Source organism: Synchiropus splendidus, chromosome 1 (genome assembly GCF_027744825.2).
Source record: "Synchiropus splendidus isolate RoL2022-P1 chromosome 1, RoL_Sspl_1.0, whole genome shotgun sequence".
NCBI classification, from domain to species: domain Eukaryota; kingdom Metazoa; phylum Chordata; class Actinopteri; order Syngnathiformes; family Callionymidae; genus Synchiropus; species Synchiropus splendidus.
This window is the reverse complement of record NC_071334.1, coordinates 53,551,979-53,577,706: the sequence shown is the minus strand read 5'-3', so window position 1 is coordinate 53,577,706 and position 25,728 is coordinate 53,551,979. Positions and strand designations below refer to the sequence as shown.

The 25,728-nt window shown below is 41.2% G+C and overlaps 1 protein-coding gene across 1 annotated transcript in view; it reads right to left on the bottom strand.

Moving 5' to 3' along the window:
* dym (dymeclin) overlaps positions 1 to 25,728 on the bottom strand; it is a 48,420-nt gene that overhangs the window by 4,120 nt on the left and 18,572 nt on the right. Inside the window, exons 14-16 of the mRNA XM_053873146.1 lie at positions 23,202 to 23,301; positions 9,185 to 9,367; positions 7,146 to 7,259 (exon numbers count right to left, since the gene is read on the bottom strand). Of these exons, the coding sequence (XP_053729121.1) occupies positions 7,146 to 7,259; positions 9,185 to 9,367; positions 23,202 to 23,301 (397 nt within the window). The remainder of the gene's footprint in view (positions 1 to 7,145; positions 7,260 to 9,184; positions 9,368 to 23,201; positions 23,302 to 25,728) is intronic.

Sequence of the window (25,728 nt, the reverse complement as noted above, 5' to 3'; positions counted from 1 at the left end):
TTAAATATTGAAATCCTTGTTCCACGTCCACGGCAAGCAGAACAAAGAACAAAGAAGAAGGTCGCCAGGTTCCACATTCTGTGACATCATTGTCCATTTTGGGACTGAATGAAATGTGACGATCAAAGCAAAGAGCTGTATCCTACCAGGAGTAGAAGCCTACTCCCAGTGTGAAGACTCATTCTGCCCCTGCACTTTGGCAGCTATATGTGGAAAACAGGTCACAAATTTCAGAGCGAACAAGGCCGGAGTGCAGACCAAACAGCAGGTAAGTAGTTGAGGAGCATCAATAATAGATGTGCACCCATTACATTCACCTGTCTACACAAGCTAGGACGGACAAACATGGCCAGTCATCCGTCTGCACTGAGAGACAGACGCTGACCTTTTTTTTTTTTTTTTTTTTTTGTGACGACCCTGTCTGCTCTATTGAGTCCCGGGCGGCTCCATTCACAGATAGACGTATCACGTTGGCATAGACAGAGGGGCTATGAGGGTCACAGGCCATATGCCAGACCGCTGAAGCCCAGCGACACACCAGCGTACACACACTACTGTCATTGTGATGACGAGACACAATACAGGGACGCTGTTATCAGGCCTGGGCGCGAGGATCTGTCTCGACGACGATCTTGCCAACTCATTAAATGTTCATATGACATGTGACTCAGCCACTTTCTCTTGACAAAGAGCTGCACTCAAAATAGCAGCCCCACAATAGTGGTTATTTTAGATGGCACATCAGCTACGAACTTCTCCATCGCCATCTTTGGCATGCCTGCAAAATAATGAGTCGAAGTCAGTGGCTTGCTTCTCACTCGATATCGTGCGCAGAGAATACTCCAGATTCTATTTAAAAGTTTTTACATAAATTGATAAGTATAAAGACAATGAGAGAGAGAAAGGAAAAACACAGCATATTTTTTAGGTGACTTCTCTGACTGGCTCGCTGGATCTACTACATTTCACAGTTGCCCTTGTTGGATTCTAGGAATGAATGGAACAAGTAGGGAAAAGCAAAAAAGGGAGGGACACGGAAAACAAAACGCCAAATCGAAAAAAAAAATGGAAATGTAAAAAAATGTGAAAATACCTAAATTAATTTTGTGCAGTGCATTAAAAATTGAATAAAGAAAAGCAGGGATAACAAAAAGAAATCAGATTGAAAAAATGAGAAGTTTTAAAACCAAAACACATCGGAAACATGGCCAAAACAATACAAAATTATTTGGTAAAAATTGTAAAGAGAAGCAAATGTATCTAGTTTTTAATCTCAATGATAAATGAATAAAGTGTAAAATTTGGCAGGTGTGAAAAAATGCTGTAAACTAAGAACAATTTAAAAAAATGGAAATAGTAAATCGTTTATTTTCATCAATTCGTAAAATGCAAAAAATGAAGATGATCAATATTCGGTATGTTCCCACTTTCTGGAGGAACTTGGCTGTTGACAGGTTGGAGAACAAGCCACAGATCTTCAGTGGATATGAGGTTCCTCAAATCTTTCTCCTTGTTCATGTGATCCCACATTGACTCAATAGGGCACAGGGTATTTCTCAACATTGAAGATACCACTACTCCAGACTAAACCTTCAAGTGTGTGCGCTCAGTTTACCTTGTGCACGAACTGTGACATGAAAAGTAAGTACAGGTTTAAAACAGTGACTCATGTGTGCCAGGTCGGAGGCTGTCACCCGCAGACGGACACTCAACCTCACAATGCGCAGCAACTCAAACGCAAGTTGACTCTTGAGAGTCAATCTGGGCTTCTGGTTCAGACATTCAAGCAGAAGTGGAAAGCACAAGTAAAGTCAGCACAGTAGAACAATAAACTTTCTCATTTCCATAAGTTGAGCATCTACAACACCAGAACTGAGATATATGAGACACTAATGGCACAGAGGTCGGTGATATAATTAAAGGATTAATGAGAAAAGACTTTGAAGCAACACATGAGCACGAGTGTGTTAAATCTTGTGACTCCAACTTATCGTTTTTTCCCTCATTAATTTGCAAATATATGCAACACTGCTCCAAGAAGCTAATCTGATCCAGAGCGCACGGCCGTACGCACAATTGTCATGTTTTAACTTATTGTTTTCATAAGCAGAAGTCTGCCGCTGCGCCGCGGTGGGATTTATCTGTGCGCTTGTTCACCCACTGTTGAGTGCAAGGAAGCCATAAAGAGCCGCTGCACGTTTTAGAGGTGAAACAAATCAGGCCATGGTGTGTGCAATTCCCTGTCTGACAGAGACAAGCAAGTCTGTTTGGTGCTCCATCGGTGAGGCAGTAGATTATCCTTACAGCAAAGTGACGGTAGAACCTGCAGAGTAAATGATGTGGTGAAACTGAAACAATTTAAAGATAATTCCTCTTTGAAACATGTTCCCGAAGGAGATTAATGCAATACAACCCAATGCATGTTCAAATACAGCTCTAATACAAGTAGAAGAGAAACACCCTTTGCTCGCTTGAAACAGAATGAAATATGAAGTCAAGTGTGAATGCGTTCATATATTTCTAATTTACAAATTGGTGGTTCCGGATACAAATATACGCTAGTCATAAAATAAAATAAAAAATGAATGCATGCATAATTCATTTAAGATAAGGAAAAAAGTATGATAAATATTTACACTGGTTATAAATGATAGATAAGTACCATGGCAGTTATTACAGAAAAAATCTGACTGAAGTAATTGCAATGAAGAAACTTTGAAGCAGAATAAATTCTGTGAATTGTTTTGAAAGCTAGAAGTAGAGCAGACTCATCTCAAAGACTGAGCGCCCAAGGAGGCCCTTTCTTCCTGTGGCAATAAAAGTACAAGTCAACCCTGAAAAAGTAACAGTGAATGATTCGTTGGCACGATATTCTGTTCATTCTGTTTTTGAATCTGCATTTTCTTGCACCTTGTTTATAAGATCTTTTGTATAGCTTTTCACACTTTATATATATTTTCATTTTATAGTTATATGTTGTGTACAGAGCATGTTACGAACAGAATTTCCCTCGAAATTAATAAAGTTTTCTGATTCTGATATCTGTCAAACATTCATACTGCAAAAGCTAAAATGTAGCCAGTTGAATTTGGAAAATTCATTCTCTAAGTCTCTTCTTTGACACATTCTGGGTCAACCCTATCTCACGTCCCATGATGAGTTATTAAAAAAATAAAATAAAATAGTGTAAGGTGGCATCCCACAAAAATTAAGTTTGGCGCGCATCCTAATTTTGGACGAGGAACAAAGGATTTAGGGAACAAGTCCTATCAGTATGATCAGGTTCCTTCCCAAGCATCATGACACTACCGACTGTCTCCAAACAAACCTCCTCTGTTGTCCTGTCTTTCCCTCCCATTATGTTTTGTTCTGAGTCTGGCAGCTGTCTGGGCCCACTTGGCGCGGCCTCATATCAGTAAGTTATGGGTCTGGCGGGTCGTGCCCTCTCCCCTGAGCACAGACTGGCTGGCTGGCTTGCTTCATATCTTTGCTCGGGACGCTGTGTTCCTTCCCCTCCTCTGCACACTGCTGCGCTGTCAGAGCTCGGCCAGACACACAAGAATGCAGCGAGGGCGCAGAGGAAAGCTCGGCACAAAAACACACATGAACACACAGGGACCAGCGTGGACTGGTCACTTACATAAGAACGAAACGTAGCTGTAGCGATCAAACCGAGCGAGACACAACACTCTCTATCAATGTTTCTAATCTTAAAACAATATCTTAGCGCAAGACAATTACGGTTGGAGACTGAACTATGGTGGGGTCAATGGGACACAAACAGATGAGCAAAGAATGAACTCTAAGGAACCATTGACATTATTGGTGTGTCGCCCCAATGATGACCTCCATTCCATAACTGTATAAGAACTTTCTCTAATAAGTGGTGCTCTATTTTGACATTATATAAAGCATAAAAATGTTTGATGCTCCTGTTAGATTTGTCTGCTATTTTTACATGTGAACATAGATTTCAGTTATTCTAGGAAGATACTATGATTAAGAATTATTATAGTTTGAGTAGTATGAGTGTTCTTTGTAAAGAATCCAAATAATTGATAATTAAAAAAAAAGATTGTTCCCTCAGGTTATTTCAAACAGGACTGCACGCAAATGGTTTTGATGGTGAGTCTACATTTAACTGAACAACCATAGATCTGTTCGTTCCAAAAAATAAAACATCTGTTTAAATCCACCATAATGCCAACAGATCGAACGCACAGGCCTGCTTCTGGTTAAACTCTTGCCTTTCTGGGTTTCGAGTTATTTTGGATAAAAGTGACCTCCAAACAACATCATGCGCCACCATGCATATGTCTTAACTGACGCCATCTTGTACAGCGCCAACAATAGCTATTTCAGCAGAACCAGCTGCAGGAACTTACTATCACACAAGTGCACACAAGTGAACCACGGCCATCAAAAATGCATGTGAATGATTGTCTAACTTTTCTTGATATCATTTGATCATTAAGCAGAAGCTCATTGAAGCGTGGGAAAGCAGTTCCGACTCCGGAAGGACCTACAGTAAATAAAGCCTCAGGTACTGAGAAACAGCTGGTTAGCTTCACCCCCGCCCTGAGTCCAACCGTTGGTCTTGAGGAGACAGAGAGTCTGTAGACTGCGCTGCGCTCAACAAGATAGATCTCAGCTGGTCAGGCCAAACAACACATTCTTCTACAACTGCCCAAAAGTCAGTCACACACCCTGAAACAACACACACACACACACACACACAAAGAGAGGGCTGAGTGATGAGTGTCCCGGGGGTATTTACCGCTCCGTTTCAAGCCTTTGCATTGAAATGAAAGCCTGATTTGCATGTCTACTCATTTGTCTCTCTTTTTGGATCTTGAATCAGCTTTCTGTTAAAGGGTTTGTCTTTGTCAAACAAATACTGTTGATTTTGATCAGGCACAGGGACGGAGATACACACCCATAGCCTCACCTGTTGAGTCACCTGACCATTCAGTCTGAAGCCAAGAGACCGGCTGTTGACAGTTTGAACCTCGCTTCAGACAGTTACAGATTTAAAAACATCAATTCAAGGCAATACCTGGCGGTAGGGCTGAGCAATTCATCGTTCACAATAAATTATCGTGGAATACTTCTGGTCATCCTGTTTATCGATTGAACACCCTCTTTCGACCACAGTATTGTGTGGTCAAAAGAGTACTGGTTGAAAGAGTGGCATTACATTTAGTAGAGTCAATTTCTTCTCAACAAAACTCAAACTCTGCTACTAGCCGAACTAAAGTGGCGAATCCTGGCCAGACGACTGAAGGAGCAAACCGAGTCAGGATGGCTGCAGGCTGGAGTGACATTTACAGTTCATGATTTCAAAAATAGCGTTTCTATTGGATTACCGGATGGAATATAAAGCAGATTTGGTCAGGAAGTCTTGTTGAGGGGGGCTCCCTGATTGGACTAGTTATTCGTTGGTGTTTTTGACCACTTTCTCTGGGAATTGCAGAGTGATTGTAGCATTAGCCACCAAGCTAACAGATCCGACATGTCACATGACATCAGTTTCTCCGACTCCCTTTCAGTGTGCTGGAAGACTCAGGAGAAAAAGACAAAAATAATAACCAGTAAGCGTGAGAAAGAAATCAACTCCTCCTATTGCATACGCTTCCCACCACTCACAGTCAGGACCCCTGATGCACAACATGACACTTTGACTTATGCGGTTCATTCCAATTTCCCGTGAAGCACTTCGTATACAAAGCATAAAAGTGTTTGATGCTCCTGTTATATTTGTCTGCGATCTCAGGCACAACAAATTAATATATGTATGTGTCGAGGCAATGATGCTTGGACATAATCGACGGTAATGTCAGTGCTGCACACACTTATTTACCTGTTTCTTGGAGAGAAATAATCATTTCCTTTCCAAGACAAACGCGTCTTTATTCATTGATTATCTTTCTGACATCTCACTCTTGTCAGGCCTCTCATGTATTCCCTCCTGATTGAGACACTAATTCAGCCTAAGAGCTTTTCCTCTGCCATTCACTGATGATCCCACACGACATTAATCTGAACTATAGATTTTCACATAGGGGGCAGAATAGCAGAAGAACCTCAGGAGATGAAGTGGAGCGAGAGAGACAGCTGTTTGTTTGAGCGATGGTGCCATCAAACAGTGGCAACATCTCCCACAGGAGGCAAGGCCCAGATACTTTCTCCAGCTCGCTGTGCCCTATGGAGCTCTGTAGGCAGAGAATCAACGTGAGCAGGATCTGCACATGCACACATTTTTGCCCAGAAACACATGGTTAAATACTCACTGATGCATACAGCTTAACCGATAAACAAGTCCACGATCAAACACGAGACAGATGGAGAGCAGTGGCACATGTAAAGCTTGGCTCATTGTAGAGATGCACTCTCTGTGTTTAGCGGTGTTGCTGAAGGACACTGCAGGGTTATCCACAGGGCGCCATATGCAAGTCTACTGCTGTATGGTCGATGGCCATATTAGCGCGGCAAGGTGCCGACTGAGAGAGAGAGAGACCGAAGGAACGCATGGATCTGCGGACGCGCGCTTCCACATCGGCTACCAAGACAAATGCCTCGCAGCCAGCCGCCAACTATAGAACATGAAACACATGATGAAACATGCAATTAAAAGCTGGGGTGCCGGCGAGGAGCGGCGCAGTGAGACCGCTGGTTACATATTTCCTCACTGATGAATGGAGGACCACTGGGAGGGGCCAGGGTTAGCAAACCGTCACAAGCGTTGGGAGTGTTGGGTAACGAGGTACGGTGGCAGATTTATATCCAGCCCACCCTTCCCCCTGATCTTATGTGGCCATGACAAAGTGCCCTCCAGCCCTCAGCCCATCTCCTTGAAATGTCATTACTTGTTCGTATGTTGAGGGAAGCAGAGATGGAATGTAGAAAGGCATTAATGGTAATGAGAATTGGGCTTCAGCCTTTTGTCTCTAGTCCCAGTGGCTCCTTCCATCTTTCTCAAGTCTCATCTCAATCTCATACCACTCTATCCAGGGCAGGCAAGACTTGCCTTGACATGACATTGTGCTCCTCTCACATGGAACTTAACTTGCCGACTGCTCTTCTGGTCTCCGGTTTCACATTGCTGCTCATTCCCATTCACCACCAGTTCAGAGAGCGGGATTTACCTTCAGTCTGTCTTTAGGCAGAGCCTGGGCGCCTTTCATGATGACCTCTTGAACCCTCTCCACGGACAGGTCACTTCCTGCCTGCTCCAGACGCTGACTGAAGAAGCCGATCACCTAAAGGACAAACGACAGAGAGCAGCTGATAAGAACGTACATAAAAGTTAGAACAGGCCAGTGAGATGAATAAAATTTAGTGGTAACATTTTAAGATTCCGATGGACATGGAGAGAAATAACAGCTTTTTTTATATTGATTACTATTTAAATTTAGTTGAAACTGTACTGCTCTGCAGCACCATGCCAGAGTACAGCAAAACATGCTGTAAATATTCACTATGCAGCTGAGAAGCTTGTTTTCAGAAAAGGCAGATGTGGTCCGATCTGGCGAGTACACATCATTTTGGGAGTCCAACAGATTTAGGATGCAATTTTCCACTAATAGCTCAGGCAAATACCATCAGTCATTTTAACCACAAACCACAAAACTTGAGGGTCGGAGCATTTAACCATGATTTGATGGTCTTATAAGTTGCAGTCAAACAACACACTATACTGCGCATAGGTAATAAACCATAAACCTTCATAGTTGATTCACTACCCTGACTGCGGTGGTATGTTTCATTATTCTATGACAGGGGAAGTAAATCGACTGAATCGAGTAGAAAGCAGTTTGAAAACATGAATAGATTGGGATCCTCCAATGGGATGCTGAAGGATGACCAAAAAAATGAATCATCACCACGAACAAACCTCTTGAGCTACAAACGTTTCCAAAGCATCTTGATCTGTACTACTGGTTCAATCTCATTGTTTGGTGCTGTCAGCAGCAATGCCCTGCATGATGACACCAGAAGCAATCTGGGGCTGTAAAACGGAACCCATGTCATCATATACGTAGAACATGACCATGTGCCTGAACAAGACAGCATGAAATACAATTGAAATAACTCAGTCTTCTTTGTGCCTCCCGCCTAGAATACATCGATACACAGAAACATACAGCCTCATTATTTTACGCTGCGAACCCTCAAGATTTAAGACCCTCTATAGCGGCACGCTTTATCCAACTTAAAATGAGTAAGCCCTTCTCTAGAGCTCAAATCCAATGCCTTGTGGGTTTCAGCCCAAACAAGAGATCAAGGACAACGTGCAGAGTTTCTACTTCAGTACAAGGTTCTTCCCTGGAGAAATGTTTGATGTTTGATAATTAAAACTTGTGCAGTCTTTTTAAAGCCCTTTTCGTCAAACAGATGGTATAAAAACACATCTACAGGCTATGTATTCCCTGTTCCTGCTTTCTAGAATTCAAACGCATGAGATCACTGGAGAAATCTGTGGGAGTGTGCGCATGTGTGTCGACATCTATCTAATACTAATCTCTTCATTAACTCTGAAGGCCTCCCATATGGGGTTAATTTAGAGGGGCAAGAAGCTCCCCCTCATCTTGAATCTTACGCTCACACACACAGATTTGCGAGAGGAGAACAGCCTTAGGGAGACCGACTTAGCCGAGGGATTCCAGCTAGCATGCTTGCACATACTTATGGATAACAGCCAAGCTTATGGCAATGTATGCTGTAACCCCCATCTCTTACGCATGCACACACCCTGGAGGGAGAACAGAGTTTACCAACCCCCTGCCTTCCCCCCTCTTCACAGCGAATAGAAAATATGAATGACAGCATTTCAGACACAGCCCCCACCTCCTTCATACACCAAACACTCTCAATGAATATTTGACACAGGAGTTCCCACCACAGAGGGACTTATTAATGTATCAATGCGACTTAAACTTACAGCTCAGCGGCTGTAGAGGGATTGGAAGCTCTGTCAACAATGGAGCTTGCATATGCTCCACAGCTGTCTCCTCTACGGCTAAATATGAGTGTGGACACAAATTACAAAGAAAGATGCAAAACACCAGCTCCTATGTGACCCCAGGGTCTGCTCTTTGACTGCCCCCTTTATAAACCACATATACAGGCCTTCAACTCACAACTCTTCAGAATTATTTCTTCTAATAATTCCAGTATAACATACCGTGTCCAGGTTCTGCATGATGTCCTGGAAGGATGGGTGAGTCCGGAACTGCTCAAAGAGTTCTCTCTTGTAGAGCAGCGCGTAAACCAGGTTGGGGTTGTGGTGGAGAGAGTTGCACAGGCAGGAGTTGATGATTTCAAGCATCATGCGGATGACTTCTTCGATCACATTCAAGTCCTGAGCCTGGGGGAGGAGGGGACAAAGGATGTAAAGGTTAATTGGTTTCCACAACACCGCTTTCACTTATACTTTTAATAAAGGATTTCCTCTCTGAGTTAGGGTGTGGTACCAAAGATGTCAAAAAGAGAAGTGAAAGGTGGGGCTCAGTGGTCGGTGAGTATTTACTGTAAGGAATTCTCAGAGGGGCAAGTGGGTGATCAACAACCGCAAACCATTTGCACACATAGATTTTTACACTTCATTTGCCTGCACATTTTGTGGAAATGGCTATAATTAAAACAAAACCGTTGCTAACGCGACTTATCCAGAGAATCAAAAGATATAGTGACTTCTATAAGCATTTCCAGAGCTCAACAGCGACACCTGGAAGTCTGGGTGCATCACCTTTTGCACCTACTGGTGATGATATTGCGATCCCTGCTCACAAGGCTCTGACAAAACAAACAAAGGATGCAGCCTCAATCCGGGCAGCACTGTGCAGGCTACAGATGGCAGGTGGTTTGCTGTATTTAAGTAGGTATTTGGCCAGTAAGAAATAACAAAATCCAGGCTGAGACCGAGTAAGTAATCCTGGAGTCTTGACTTTAAGCTCCCTAAATCGGTGAACCCAAACCAGATGTCAAGACTTTGATTTTCAATAAAACAAATACCATTGAAAATGAACCTGAACACAGACAAATTCTGCAAACCTAGAAATAATTACGTATAAAACATCTGCAAACATTCTGCAATATTCCGCAAATAACTGACAGTAAAGAGGTTCTCTTGATCTTGATAAGAAAACTATGTTTTGTGCTTAACATTGTGTTGTAGCAGTGATATGCAAGGATGATGTGTTCTTTCTTTTGTAACAAAATACCACGAAAAAAAGCATCTGTATGTATGGTGTAAAAAAGCGGTGTTTCAAGGAATTATCTGTTTCTCAACCCATGCTCTTCTTGTCTTCCTTTATCACATCCATGAACCCACTCCTTCCATTTCTACATTCTTTGTCTCACATGAACACCACCTCTCCTCTCCATTGGTCCACAAAAAATAAATAAATAAAATAAAAATAAAAATCAGCCTTTCCTCCTTCACTCTGTCTCCAAATGTGTCTTCATGAGTTGTCCCTCAGACATGTGCCTCAGTCCTTCCGAGTCACTTCGAATAAAACCTCGGCATCCTCAACTTTTGACACTTCCACTGCTACTTGTTTCTTGTTCGAGCTACTGTCTGTTAAACCATACATCATGCTTGTAAAGCGTCCCTTTTCTCCCTCTGCCACTCTTCGGTTACACTGATGTGACAAAATGAACTCCTAGTTGAACATTGTGAATAACTTTCAAGAGCGTTTTCAGAGTTTACACCAATATAGATCGACTGCCTTGATAGACAAAGTCGTGTAGTACCCATGGAAGTGTATGAAATCCTGAGTTTACAGGAGTGTCCCAACACCTAATTTTCCTCATTCAGATCAATCAACTTTCAGAGTTCTAAGGATGCCTCAGAATTTGCAAACACAAGCTGAAACAAGAGTCAAAACAGTGTTGCAAAACTGCAAATGTAAGCTGATCGGAGGATGAGATTGGTACCTCAAATCTAGGATAACAATCTTAAACAGAATCGTACTTGGTGGCGTTTTATATTCTAGCCATGGATGCAAAGCTTCGGAAGACGGGCCTTATCTCAGAAATAACTTTTTTTGCTGCGTGGTCCTTGGAATACTGTTAGCACACAAAGACTTAGGCACTCGCCACCACATACAAATCAGGTATTGAATGATGACAAGAGGATTTAGATGATTGTAAATATCTGTATTCTGTTGAGCCAAGCTCATGAATCAGGTCTGCCGCGCCAGTGAAATAATGCATTGCATCGATTCCAACAGGCTGGTGGACGAAGGTGTTCGGGGTTTTAATAGGCAGACGTCAAGAGGCGAGAGGAATGCAGGAAAGGTGGCTATAATGAGGATTGATTGTGTGTCTGGAAGCAGAGGTGGTACTCTGGGCTCGACTCAACTGTCTGACTGGACCTGTGCGTCTCAGTTCTACCGTGGCAGGCCATAATTAGACAAAAAGCACCAGTAGATATGGGAGACAACTGAGTAGGAGGAAGAGGAGACAGGAGCAAAAATGGAAGCCCGGCAAGGGGCTGAAGGAGTTGACAGGGCAAAGTAAAGATGATAATGGAGAGACAACATTGCAGAAGCTAGCATAGTGTTTGCCTTGTTTGTTTTCATGTCGAGAATGCAATTTAATGAGATTGGCCTGGCAAAAAAATGCCACACTGAGGAATTCAGGTCACATGAAAATAGGTTAGAGCGAAGTCTGCCTGGCCCAGTGTGCATGTTTGTCAAGGGGATGAGATTAAGAGGTCCTTGTTCTATTTGAGACCCAGACAGGATTTAAAATCTTCATTTCTAATCTTTCTCATTCCCACTGTTCTCTTAAAAAACAACAACAAAAAAGACCAAAAAGCAAAAACAACTCACAAGTTGCTTGGTGAAACCTTGCTGGCCACGTGTTCACAGAGTCCCTTTCGACTTTCTGCTCGTTCCATCCTGGTTTCTGTTTCTTCTCCTCCACTCGTGTGCTAATTTCCAGTTTACCACATTGTCATTTAGTCACAACCACACGCGCTGCTGCATAATGTCCCATCTCCACCCAGGAAATCATAGGCCTTTCACATGAGCCATATCATTAGTTTCAATGATCCAGTCCCATTTTACTTGCAACTCCCATTTTCACAACCATTGCAAGGAGTCTGCAAGTATATACGGTATGTGTACTTGGGATTGGGCTGGTAAGCTTTTGTCCAATTGTCAAGACAGTGACTCACCACATTCGAGACAAATAGAGAATGTTTTCTTTAACATGTCAGAGACAACTCTGTGCAGCTGGCTCTCTAGGACTGTAACACAGTTAACAACCTGATGAGTAGTTTTAGGAGCAACAAGGAAATGAAAGTTTCACATTCCAATGTTAGCTTTATATATATATATATATATATATATATATATATATATATATATATATATACACATATACATATATATATATATATATATATATATATATATATATATATATACATACACATACATATACCTATATGTATATATACATATACATACATATATACATAAATATACATATACATATACACACACATATATATATATATATATATATATATATATATATACACACACATACTACTCTACTCCCGATACCAGAAAACTGATGAGTATGAGTCTACGTATGAGTACGAGTGCTCAAGCACACTATCAGACTAATAGCCGATACCATTATCACTGCATAGGTAAAAAAATATTTATTAATTTTCACAAGATTGCTTGACAATTCTATCACAAGGACTTGGAGCAAATGCGGCGTCTATAAATTGTGTTCCTCCAGGAAAATATTTCCTCCACAGCTCCAACAACCACTTTCAATACCATCAACTGCAAAACATTCCTTGTATACAGCGAATAAAACGGTTTTGCTCAGACATGCCCAAATTTTCTTTCCAAAACACATTCCAATTAAAAACAAACTTGTATCATCAATGCCTGATTTCAATTTTAAATTGGTGCTAATGGAATTTAACAGATCCTATTCTTGACTAGCTCAAACTTTCACGTTGCCATATAATACTTCTAGCAACTTGTCTTACAAAGACATCGTATGCCTTACTCTCATGCGATTTGGCAATTGGAACAGTTTGTCTTGTCCTTGTTGCGAAGCCTGGCTAGCACATTGGGAACCAAATGTGGAATCAATGCAAAACTTCTATTGCCAGTTTTAAGGTAACCAGGTTGAGGATTTGTTCTTGGCACTAAAACTGATCCAAAAGGAAGTCACTTTCAGCAAAAACCTTTACTAAATGAGACGTAGGAGGACCAAAAAAAACTTCATATCTCCTCATGGGGGTCCCGAGAGAGAAGGATGTGAAAATCAAACCACAACAATAAAAGGACCCTACAGCTATTACTATTGGGATGTAGACTAAAAAGACAATTCAATTAATATTTCAGTTTTCATTCATGTGCCCATTTTAGCATGAAAACAAAAAATATTCATGCTGTGTTTTACATATTAATTTCAGGATGACAACAGAGTAAAAAGATCAGCACTGAAACCTTCCATGTGCGCAGACGGAATGAGTCGCAGCAGTCGGCTCGTCTTTCGGGAGTTTTTAAATAGGTCAGTGTCTGACCTGCACTTATGTCACCACAGCAATGTAATAATCACACCATTTTGTAGCGCATTGTGCCCAGTCAGCCTCTTTATTAACCCACTGCTTCACAAGAGAGCGTTTGTTAGGTGCATGAGGTGAGCCATAGTGTTCCTCAAAAAATAAGAGTCTGAACAATTGACCAGGTGCTATATTGAGGAAAGTCTACTCAATTACGTATCGTTTCCTTCCAAATTCCAGCAATGTGTTTTGGACCATTTTGTTTTTAGAATATTAAAACATCAAAAAGCTCAAGACAATCCTGCAACAACACACAGAGAGATGTGTAGGCTAATACACGACATTCACAGCAAAAATGTCAGCATCAATGCTGAACCTTTTCTTCGAAGAATATTTTTGGTTTGATCTGGAATCAAATATTTGCAGCCAGTGCTTACCAAAGCGATGACAGAGATTAAACAGGTGATAGTGGAAAAAAAAAGATGCCAACAGCTGTGAGCTGGGTTTTTCTCTGTCTGATAGAAAGAAATCATGCCAATGAGAAGCTGTTCTAATTATCATTCTGAAGAACAGAATCCTGCGATTCCTGGCGCACCTGCACACTGTGGGGGGTGCCACTCCCACCGCCGGAGAATAAATAATAACCCAGAGAGAAGAGGTCGACATATACACAGGGAGACAGGCTTACAAGGAAACTAACAGCTATGCTTTGAAATCGGCGCATATGTTGGGGATCAGCGGGATACTGCATTAATGACTCTCACACAGTGGAAATACTTACATGGGTACTAAGAGGACGATATAATGAGGCATACGTTGACAGTGTTATTAATAATTTGGCAAGCTCATAATCTCATTGAGTGCCACCTTGCATAAGGGCGGTGTTCAACTTCACATATAAAAAAAGGAATAAAAACATGCCTTATATGATAGTGTTCAAGCCAAACTTGGCACTTGTTGGAACTCACAGCTCACTGAAGTTTTCAAGTAATTTCAGGGTTTGCCCATTCCGTATTTGGTGTGTTTTTCATGGAAAAACCCCAAAAGGCATTTTTTTTTTTTGGGAGGGTGGGACATGGGGAGGGCTACTCAGTCAAACCATTTCCGTTGTAGCTGTCTGTTGGCTGGGCAGCTTTACGGACAGGGACAGAAAGAGAGACAGACTGGTGAAGAGGGCCAGCTCAGTCCTGGACAGGTCGACTAGTCCTATGCTGACGCTAAAGCCAGCCTTGTGCGTTGCATGTTGAAGCAAAAGGATTTTAATTCAAGTACATGTTCCAAAGTATCAGCGTATCCTGACACCTTGTGCAGCACACTGTGTAAAAGACGGGAGCAGGATGGGACAGTGCTCCTTCCACTCTGTCGGGTACAATATATCACTTGGTATATAAGCACTTCAAACAACTGTGCGTTTCAGTCACAGTGACTCAGTAAGGAGGAAAGCCACATAAAGGTCTATAAATACCACGTGACATTCAATACAACATTGAGTGAAGCGCGCTTCCGATCATCTCAAACCAACATTATAAATGGTTAGAGGAAGCTCACGTCACCAACCAAAGTTATTTTCAAGGGGAATATTTACCTCTGCAGCGAATACTTTCCCTTTAATTCATGCATTCCCAATTGTGTTTTTGAAGCAATTTATCAATCTTGATCGAAAAATGTAACGCAACGGATTGCGTGCAAAGGCATCCGCTTGCGATCTCTTGAGGAATTGTACTCACAGAACCAACTAGCAGAGCAGGTATATGGTTTAGCTCAAGGGCAAACTGACACAATGCAGGAGAATGTGGGAATTAAGTCTGTCACCTCTCGATTGCAGCCCAATCTCTCAAACCTTCTGAGCTATGAAATAGAGAAAAAAAAGTTACACTGTATTAACCCCATAATGGGCAAATTCAATCATGGCTGACATAGGATGGCGCCGGGAGAAATTCAGGGAGTCTTGCTTAAGGACAGAGGTACTGCATGCGTCGGGAATCGAACACTTTCAATTGGCAGGTGACACCTGAGCTACAAGGCTTGTAATAGTGTCCAGGATATTGACCACCACTGTCAACACACTCATGAGACCTTGTCCTGAATCACTGTACTTGGAACACAATTTGAACCAGCACTTCGCCGTTCAGGTCTCCCCACCATTGACATCCACTCCAAGAGGGATTGAAGGCAGTCTGCCAGCAGACTCAAAAATGCAAAAGCACTTAGAATTCCTTCCTCATCTCTCATATAAAATAGATCTCTGACCTGTGAAGCAGGTTAAAGGGGAATATTACGTCTGGGAGGTGGGGTTGACTCTTTATTAAAAGACCAAATGAAATATAAGCGTATAAAGCATCAGTCACGCCCCGATCAATTTATTCATAGTTTTATGAAAACCATAGACGAAGACGCTGATCTCCAGCCTGACTTGTGATGTTGCCCTGGACTCTCAATTAGAACCACAGAAATATAGATGGAAGAAACGTCTGCATCGGTAATTGCAGGGTTCAGTGCGTTGGGGAAAAGAAGTGAGCAGAAAATGTATTAGGTACTGTATATATTGGCAGTATACCGGCACCATTGAGAATGAATATGTAGCAGGTTGTTACAAGTCAGTTCAGCACATTAGTTGTGGAATGGGAAGAAAAGTTACTTTTTCAAAGTACGGCCAGAGGACCACTTGCGGCCGATCATATTTCACGCGGGTCTCCATCTCGATCAAACTGAAATGGATGTATGTTGCTACGTACCTGCTCGGGTAAAAGGAAAATAACAAAAAGGTAGAGCTTGCAGTTGCTAAAATTAAGTTATTTAATTAATATGAGCGTAGATTTGGACACGATAAATCAAAACAATCATAGAAATTTTTCAATACAACAAAGTTTCTAATACAACAGAACGGTGACCAAACAACAGAATTAAAAGTGTCTTTTAAATCACAGGGCAAACTGCCAATGTGCTGCAGCCGCGCACAAGTCAAGTTCAAAATGAAGATTTAAGGCCTTCAAAATCAGGTGACAGCAGCTGGTTGGTGGAATAAGTTTGTCAGCAGGACGACAGAGACATGGCTGGATTCATGATATATTTCAGGTGTTCCATTCAATATTTTAGGTGGTTCAACTGCATTTCATAAAACCACATCAGATCTGACAAAGAAAACGTCCTTGTTCTAAAGGAACAATCAGAAAGGTTTGAAGGATTGCATATGTGCATACATTAGCGACAGTTGTTTACTTTTCTGCATTTTCCTCATATAAATGCAAAGCTCTGCTGCACTGATTCACCACTATGACTGATGGTATTTTAAAGTGGCATTTAGTACCTCAAGCACAAGCGCTCCACAGCAATGACTGCCGATAAGGTTTAAGAGGAATTTCTAACTAAAAAAAGTTACATTTTATAGAGTTTTGATTTCTTTTTAGTGCTGTTTTGATGTCGTTACCAAGTCATAAAATTTCTATCCAAACTTCAATAGTTTGATTCTCACAGTGGATAGCTCCATCCGTTATTATGGATGAGTTTTACACAGGAAGCTGAGCATGTTCTGGAAAGCATCCGTTTACCATGTCTCAATTTAGACCTTTACAATCACTCACAGAGATTGGCATTATTTGCCTCATGGAAAAGAAATGTCTCTGTGGCGGCCATCATCAACATGGGACCAAGCCTCTCAACCAGCACATGTAAACACTGACAGGGAGGTCCAATGTGCTTCTGGCTCTGGGTTTGTGCTCACGTGTGTGAAGTAATGAGCGAGAGTAAACGGCCAGGAGCATAAACAGTGACACAGAATGCCACGCAACATGGCACATAAATCCCTACTTATGTTTGTTTGTGAGTTCAGACCCACGATGCACGTCATTTCACTGAGAGCACAGAGATGAATGCAATTATAGGTGTAGAGGACTGTGCAGCCGGGGCACAGAGAGCTGCCCAGCTCGGACTAGAAGCCCCTGAGGGACCCTGACCTGTCACTTTGGTGCCCCTGAAACAAAGCAGACAGAGCAGCAAAAACACATTCAGAGACGGTCTGTGTCTATACATTAAATAGTGAGACGCAGACAATGACATGAGGCAGACATCAAGCGGAAAAGAAAGAGAGAAGTGGGGGGCGGGAGGGAAGAAAAGAACACACTGAGAATGCACCGACTTCAAACCAAGAGCTTACACTATGTCACCACATTTTCAATGTCCTCCTCTCCAGCAATTACATGTCCGGGACAATCCCACATTAAACAAACATCACTTCCCTTATGCAGAGCCAGACTTTCATTGTTTCCAGATGCTAGCCAGAAAAACACTTACACCCAGCCTCGCTACATATCCCAGTCACACACCACTCCTTTTGCACTGCAGAAACCTTCTGCCTCTCTTCAGCTCCCCACATACAACATATGTCACCATTTTCAGTAAAAAGTTCTGTTTCGTGGCCACATCTGCAGTATAATACAAGTAGCCATTATTTCTTGCAGTCATCCATACCTGCATGAGAGACTTGTCTTGGGGCATTGGAGCAGATGAGCAACGCATAATTCAAGGTAGTTTCACATTGTTAGGTATGTGCACGTGTGTGTCACAAGGCACATTAGCGACATGATCTCTTGATTTACTCTGGGCGATTTGTCCGTCATCACACGCAGACAGTGAGAGACCGAACTGAGTTATGTAATCGCTTAATAATTCAACCAGTATTAAACACAAAAGTGTTTTTTATTGATTTTGTAGACAGATTCTAGTCATGCAGAGAATATAAACATGGCTGTCGCCTTCCTCGCTCATGGCTAAATGGTTACGTTTGTTTTGTGAGCCCCAGCGTTCCAGAGACCCTCTTGTGAAATAATTGGCTCCCCCTGCTCCTGGCCACCAAAACAAGAGACCCGTGGATGTTCATACTTAAATAAACAACAGTTTAGAAAGCACGCGGGCAGGACGGTACACATCAGCTCATTTGGAATGACGCAGACTTTGGGCTTAGGCAGAGAGTGATTTTAACTTCAAGGTGTGTTGTTATATGGACTTTAACAGTAGAGCGACCACCAGCACCACCGACCGATGCTGTTCAGCAGATGTTTTTCGTGTGGCATGACAGAAGTTTTCAGCAGAGCCTCGCCAAAGGTTTTCCCATGACGAATCACAGAAGAGTGTGTAGCCAGGGAGAACGAAAATTCAGCTTGCGTGAAACAGTGTGTTGTCAATGGGCAGGGCTGATGCATGTTTTCTCAAGCAAATCATACAAAATATTGACCTTGGTGCAATAAAGATTTTAAATTTCAAAAGTCATACAAAACACTAAAAAAATATCTCATGATAAATTGTGCAATGTCTCTCTCTATCAACACAGAATTTCATAATACGATTGAATTTTAATACCCTTTCTTGTCTCTGCGGTGGCTGCATTTGGAAACGGCAGGGACAGTAGAAAATAAGAGTGAAATTTGGAATGGGGCTGCCATTTCTATCTTCAGTACATTTTACATATCTATAGACAACATAAAACCCAATACATTCAATGAGATCTGTCTTTGTCAGTCTAAATGAAGAATCTCAAACCAAGACCGGGGAAATACATTCCAATTATACATTGATCATTCCAAACATATTTCATATATGGAGCAAGAGCATAGCAAGAATATAACAAGGTCCTCCTCACAAAGGAGAACGTGTGTGTGATGGTCCTGATCAATAGCAAGTGCTGGAAATACAACATCCAACAGATGTTGACCAGAAATACAAAATACAGAAACAGCTACTTGCTCTTTACAGAGTTTATTCATATTAAAACCTGTCAGATCAGCTCCATGCCTTTGTCTGTAATAATAAAGCCAAGACACAATAATGGATAGACACAACAAAGAGAACAAGCACAGAAGCTGATAGACAAAGCACAAAATGTTACCAGACCCATTGAACACTTTTGATTATAAGAAAGGATTACAGTTCGCAAAACAAACAAGTGCATACCTGTAGTGCTGTTTCGGGTCACAAAGACTTGGCTTTGCGTGTGGCTGCAGTACTCAAGTCTAAACAATACATACATATATCAACCTAACCTATTAACCAGTGCTTAGTCCTGTTCAGGGTTGCGGGGAGTGTTGGAGCCTATCCCAGCAGCCAGTGGGTGAGAGGCAGGAATACACCCTGGACAGGTCGCCAGTCCATTGCAGGGTGCAAACACAAACAAGCACACGGAAGGAGCAATTTTTTGAGTGTCCAATTTAATCTAGTGAGCATGTCTTTGGGCTCAGGGAGGAAACCGAAGAACCCAGAGAAAACCCACACACAGGGAGAACTCCATCCAAAAAGGTGGCCGACCTGGGCACGGCAACCTTCTTGCTGCAAGGCCAAAGTGCTAACCACTAGGCCGCCGTGTGGCCCAAGTCTAAACAATCAGGAACTCATATATTGAGTGCATTTTTGTCGTATAAAAGAGTAGCGATTGTTACTTTGGTGAGTTACATATATTGACTTTGCAATCACTAAACATGTAACAGCACCTCCTGCAAAGATTTCATAAAACCAAGAAACTACTGAAAATAGAATTAAAGCATGGAAAGGTCAAACAGCACGACTGCATGTCAGTTTGAAGGTCTTTGAGCAAAACAGCATTTTTTTTCATTTATGTTTACTCAAACAGATCGCTCTTAAAGATTATGTTTACTTGAAAGTATCTTCTAAGATAATGCCTGACTTATATTATAGACCAAACTTGCCTATGTCAATAATAATCCTGGCAATAAAGGCCAGAGTGAGTTAGCATAGTCTGAACTAGGGAGCATCATCATTTTAGAAAATATTGCCAGGCATTATTTTCAAGTCTGACCCACACCATATTCCAGCTGTTATAGGAAACAAACATTTCAAAGGAGGGGAAAAACATGAAATAATCAAACTAGTATCTTTGAGCAGCACACTGAACCGAGTTTAAAAGTGGCAGCCGACCTGACACTTTGACCTTCCAGCCTAAGTGTATGTGCGTGTTTGTCTTATTATTGTCACTCCTTATATTGTCACTCTGAGTGCACTCTGCTGTGTGAACAGCTGACTGGGCAGATATCTGAGACACAACAGACAAGATTCAATCATGGAAAACTAATCTCTCCATGTTTACCTTTTTCCATTTTCAGACATATATACCAAATGTTTATGCATGTATGTATATATAAGGATGGAGCATTAAAATCTGCCCTGGAGGTAGGAAGACGCAGAGAAGGCTGGAAGATTGCATTTTTATATGTTTTGTGTGTACTGAAGTCTGCGTGGAAGAGGGCTCATCAGACTATTTCTGCGTGGTTGAAGGAGCACTCGGTTCTACTCATGTTACCCCACTACCTTAGGGCATATTTGGGGACCACAGCATGCATTTCCAACCCCCAAACACACACACACACACACACTCACAATAAGAAGTGTGTTTACGCCATCTTTGCAGGATACAGCAAATCTAATGAGACAGCCAGACTGAATCCTAGACAGAAAAACCTGAAGGCAGGGGTGGCGCCCACAAATGTGATGATACATTGACAACAAATATACGCTAAGGTGTGCATGCAGCACATTCCATTGTTGGAAAAAAGGAAAAGTCTTAAACAGTTCCGCTTGAATTAAAGACTTCCACTTGCAACATGGGAGAGACATCAACGCTAATGTCAGAGATCCATCACTTTTCTGTAACTGTACGTATCAAAGAGGAGAGGTGAGGAGGATTTCATTGCAAATTAAATGTGGGAGATCCGGGCTTCATACAAAAGACTTGAACACCTACTTGTCATGGGGGCGAAGCAACAAGCAGCAACATTTACTTTTAAACCAAAATTCATTGTGAGTAAGTGAATTAATTAAATATTTGAAATATTTAAGGTCAAACATTGGTGGAAAATGAAGTACAACGCCAGTGTGGATGAATGCCGTTGAATAATTGAGTCAATGATAGTATCAATTAAGGCATTGATTGATATTTGCAAAGTGAACAAATAATCAGAAGCAAGCTTTTATAGCATCTTGCATGCCTCATAATTATTTTTATGGAATCAGCCAAAGCCATAATCATTAGTTCAATCACTTTGCCTTTTCTCATCCATTCTTGCACATATCAGACTACAAGGCTGGCTGCTCCCAGGTGGTGAATTAACACAACTACTTAGCTTGAATTATGCTGTTGCTTATGCTGTTGCTATCCATTAATGGAAGATGCACAAATGCTCCAGTTTCCTTCACATTCTTAGAAGCAGTTCTGCTCCATTTCAATGCCATAACAACCAACTGAATCTCTCAATTTTGGGTGCATATAAGAATGACCTGAATGGAAATGATTGGTTCTCTCACTGGGTTTTTTTCTCTCTCAGTCACTCAGATGTGTTTCCAAATTAATTCAGTGCTGAAACAGCACAAATGAAGGTCACCAAGGAGTCCCAATAACTTTGCATGTTCAATACAGGCAAAAACCAAGATGATTATTGTTATTGACAGTTATTATACTGGAAAAGAGGCAGAAATAAAGGGCTCCCTGGTAGAGGCATGTCCGACAGTAAGGAATGACCATGCCGCACAGATAGAGGCTCATCTATCACATGTCCTGGGAACACATCCAGGACAGCTCTCCCAGTAGAGCTGAAGGAAGTTTCTGGAGGAGAGGACGTGTGGGCCACTTTGCTCATCTCATGACCCAACCTCAGATAAGCTCGAGAAAATGGTTGTGTTGCCCAATGGCCCGTTCTGTTTATATTACAGTCTTAAAGATAGCTTCTCACGCCTCTGGTTTATTTTAACTTGGAAGATTGCTCAAATTTAAGAAGAAGAAGAAGAAGTGAGCACAACTAGTTGTTGGGTTAGAATGTTTTATGGTCATTTTAAGTCTGTCACAGTTTAACTTTTTAGATGAATGTTTCATGTTCAGGATGGAAGTTCAGAAAGTCACTTTTTTTTGTAGTTTTCGTTGTGTCTGAAGCTCTGTCTTCAGAAAGAAATGCAGAGCAAAATAAAAAAGCCGCTGGAAAGTGATAAGACATGAACGGAACATGTGTGCTGACATGGATATTAAATGTCACACCCAATAAATCCACAGTGATGTGTAGGAAGACGGCACCATGGTGACAGTTACGGTGCACCGACGCACCCCTGAGGACGGCACTAGGTCAAGGCGGAGTTCAATGTTAAAAGCAACCTTGAGGTGTGACGTACAGAGGGCGTCGATCTGCTCCCTGATGCATAGCGTTTCATTTAAATATTAATAAAATAATTCATGTTGAGAAAGACATTGCTACGGGGTTTAACCACACCATAAAAGACAGTGGCTCAGTTTGTGTTACTTGACATTGACTTTCCTTTGTTAGCGATGGATGGCTTAATAATATGCTAATATTACCATACCATATCAAATATGACCGTTACCAGTGTAAAAGATGAAAGATGTTAAATGACATTATATATTCAAAGGTACTGTATAATCTTGCTTCACAATTTTCACACATACATAATGATCAGAGCTACAAAATAAAAACTTGAGACATTATCTGACTGAAATGTCATCAAACATGAAGAATTAAAAGCTTTGACACTTGCAGGGAGTTAGGAAAAGCGACACATGCATTATTTACATCCTTTAATGGGCAAATTAACGTTCTATGTATAGAATATGTTAAAATAGAATCTACGGCAGGGTTCTTGCATTACTTACATAGTCGGGCAAGGCTGTGTTGTCTCCCTGTCTCCCTCTCAGACTTTGTGTTGCTTGCTCCAGGACCTTGTTGTGCTTTTTGGAAAGCAAAGCGAATAAACTGAAGGAGAGAGACACACAAGTTGGAGCAGGTGCAATGAATGAATGATCCATTTCCATCAAGAACAAGAATTTAATACTGGCAACTCTTTGACAGTAGGTCGGTTTGCACTCAAAAATAAACTTCTCAGGCCTTAAAATCACTAAGAAACATTGAAAATACAATGGTTGAACACTATTGTAACCAAATACGTTGTGGCTATCTTGTTTGTGTATACAACAAGTCAGAAATCATATAGTCAATATGGGGGACATTTGTTACTAACATGAGCGGAGGGAAGAGTATACACGTGCACACACATAATGATCATGTCAAATGCCATTGAAAAAATGTTTCTGCTAATTTGTTTTTTTTTCTTCACTGTAACATTGAGTAGGTCTTCTGATTTCATTTCAGCTGAAAATGACATAAAAACATAAAAAACAATAAATAAATAACATGAACTATCAATTTTGCTGATGAGAAAAGAAGAATTGTTGCAACTTTTTATGAAGAATCTGTAACCTGTGTTCCTCTCAGAATGTCAACTAATGATTGACTTGTGAACATAACAATCCCACCAGTTGAGGACTGTGGAGAGGGCTAACAGAACACCTGTTCATCTGTCAACACAGATGCCTTCAGCTGTCTTTACCAACTCATTTGCCAAATGAAGATATTTGAGCAGATTTTACGATGACTGCTCAATATACAGGACTCAGCCCGACCAGAATCCCAGTAAACATGTCTTAATGGGGCCCGTTGTGCTATCAGGTTCCACCTGTGACTGAGGCCAACAATTCAGCAGTGTGGAAACTCACTCGGGGTCCCAGGTTATCATGAAGCAGTGACTGACACGGCCTGAGAAAATATATCATCGAGGGGTTTTCTGACCCTGAAGTCAGTTGTCCTTAATGACAGACATCAACCTGACAGACTCAATGCATTTCCTGATATAACCACATTAACAACATATCAGGATAACAATATTTAAATGTGCCCCTTATTTTTACAACAGGGAAAAAAACAACTTTTAAATTCACGAATAAAACCTAAAAGTTCTCAGACTTTCACTTCAATAACAATCTAATTTACATTGCATTTATCAAAATTATTCAACAAGCACTTTTTTCAGATCTTCATTGCACTTCTTTTTATTGCCTTGTCCTACTTCTTTTCAGTCTTTTTAATCTCTAGAGTTCACTCATGCACTCACCCCCACCCTTTCTCTCATTAGACATGTACATTTATAAAAAGCATATATTTTCTACACAGTATATACATCGAATGTTGCATTATTCATATTGCAGCAATGTCATATTGTAATCAATTATTTGTAAGTCCACTTTTTCAAGGCTTTTTAAAGAAGCCATGAAGATAAAATCTGATTGAACTTTTAGCACTGACTGTAAATGTGCAACAATGCCAAGACCAGGCCTCCACACTGCATCAGGACATCACCAAAATAAAGCCATAAAGGTTGAGTTAAAACAGAGGCATCAAATATATGATATTAACTGGAGAATGAGAGGAAATGATGCGTCCATTTCTTCTGGGAAATTCAACTGACCACTGCCAGTTAATGCAAAGTCGGTGCCATGATTATCTTAGAGTCAATTATGGAGCAGGGCTCATTGCAAAAATTTGAAATTCCAGACAGGAAACCCCCTTTATCTCTTTAGCTCACCATCAAGTTAGTTTAGCCCAACCCAGACCATCATAGCCATCATCATTACCATAATCATAATCAGACATGGACACAGTGCAACATTGATGCAGAGGAGTCTTGTACATATCAACAAAGAGTGTCTCTCTGATTCTGAGGACTCAGACGGAGAGATAACAGCAGGCTGTCGGAATGGATGTGCGTACTTTGGAGGGAAGGAAACATTCCTTTCCTGTGCGCTACGTGCATATGTGTGTGTGTGTGTACTGTGCAGGACCCTGTCCTTGCAAGTGTTCCACAGGCAGAAAAACCCTTTCCCTCAATTCCCTCAAGTTACATAATCTCTTCTCTACACAGACAACCATCTCAATATTTGATGTTTTGGTCTGCTTGGCAGCAGCCTCCATCAACTAGAAACAATAAATATTTAGTGTTGAAGAAAAAAATGTGTGCACGCATTATCTGTTTTTGACCTTCTTGGTCTGCACTTCTGACGGTTTTTATACATTCCTGTTGAGATATATATACATACATATTTACATACAATAATAAATTAAATTTTTTACATTTAAACAATGAGTGTGACTGAAAATTTTCTTTCATCCTACATAAGAGGATCTTATCCTGACTATTTAAAGTAGAAGTAGAAGAAGAACAGACACGTCCCTTATAATGATTCATAAGGACCAAGAGCAAGCCAAGCCAAAAATTTCACAAACATTGCAGTAGAAGAACATGATGCACAGGTATGTTGGAGGTGAAAATCGGGATCAGACTGTCCC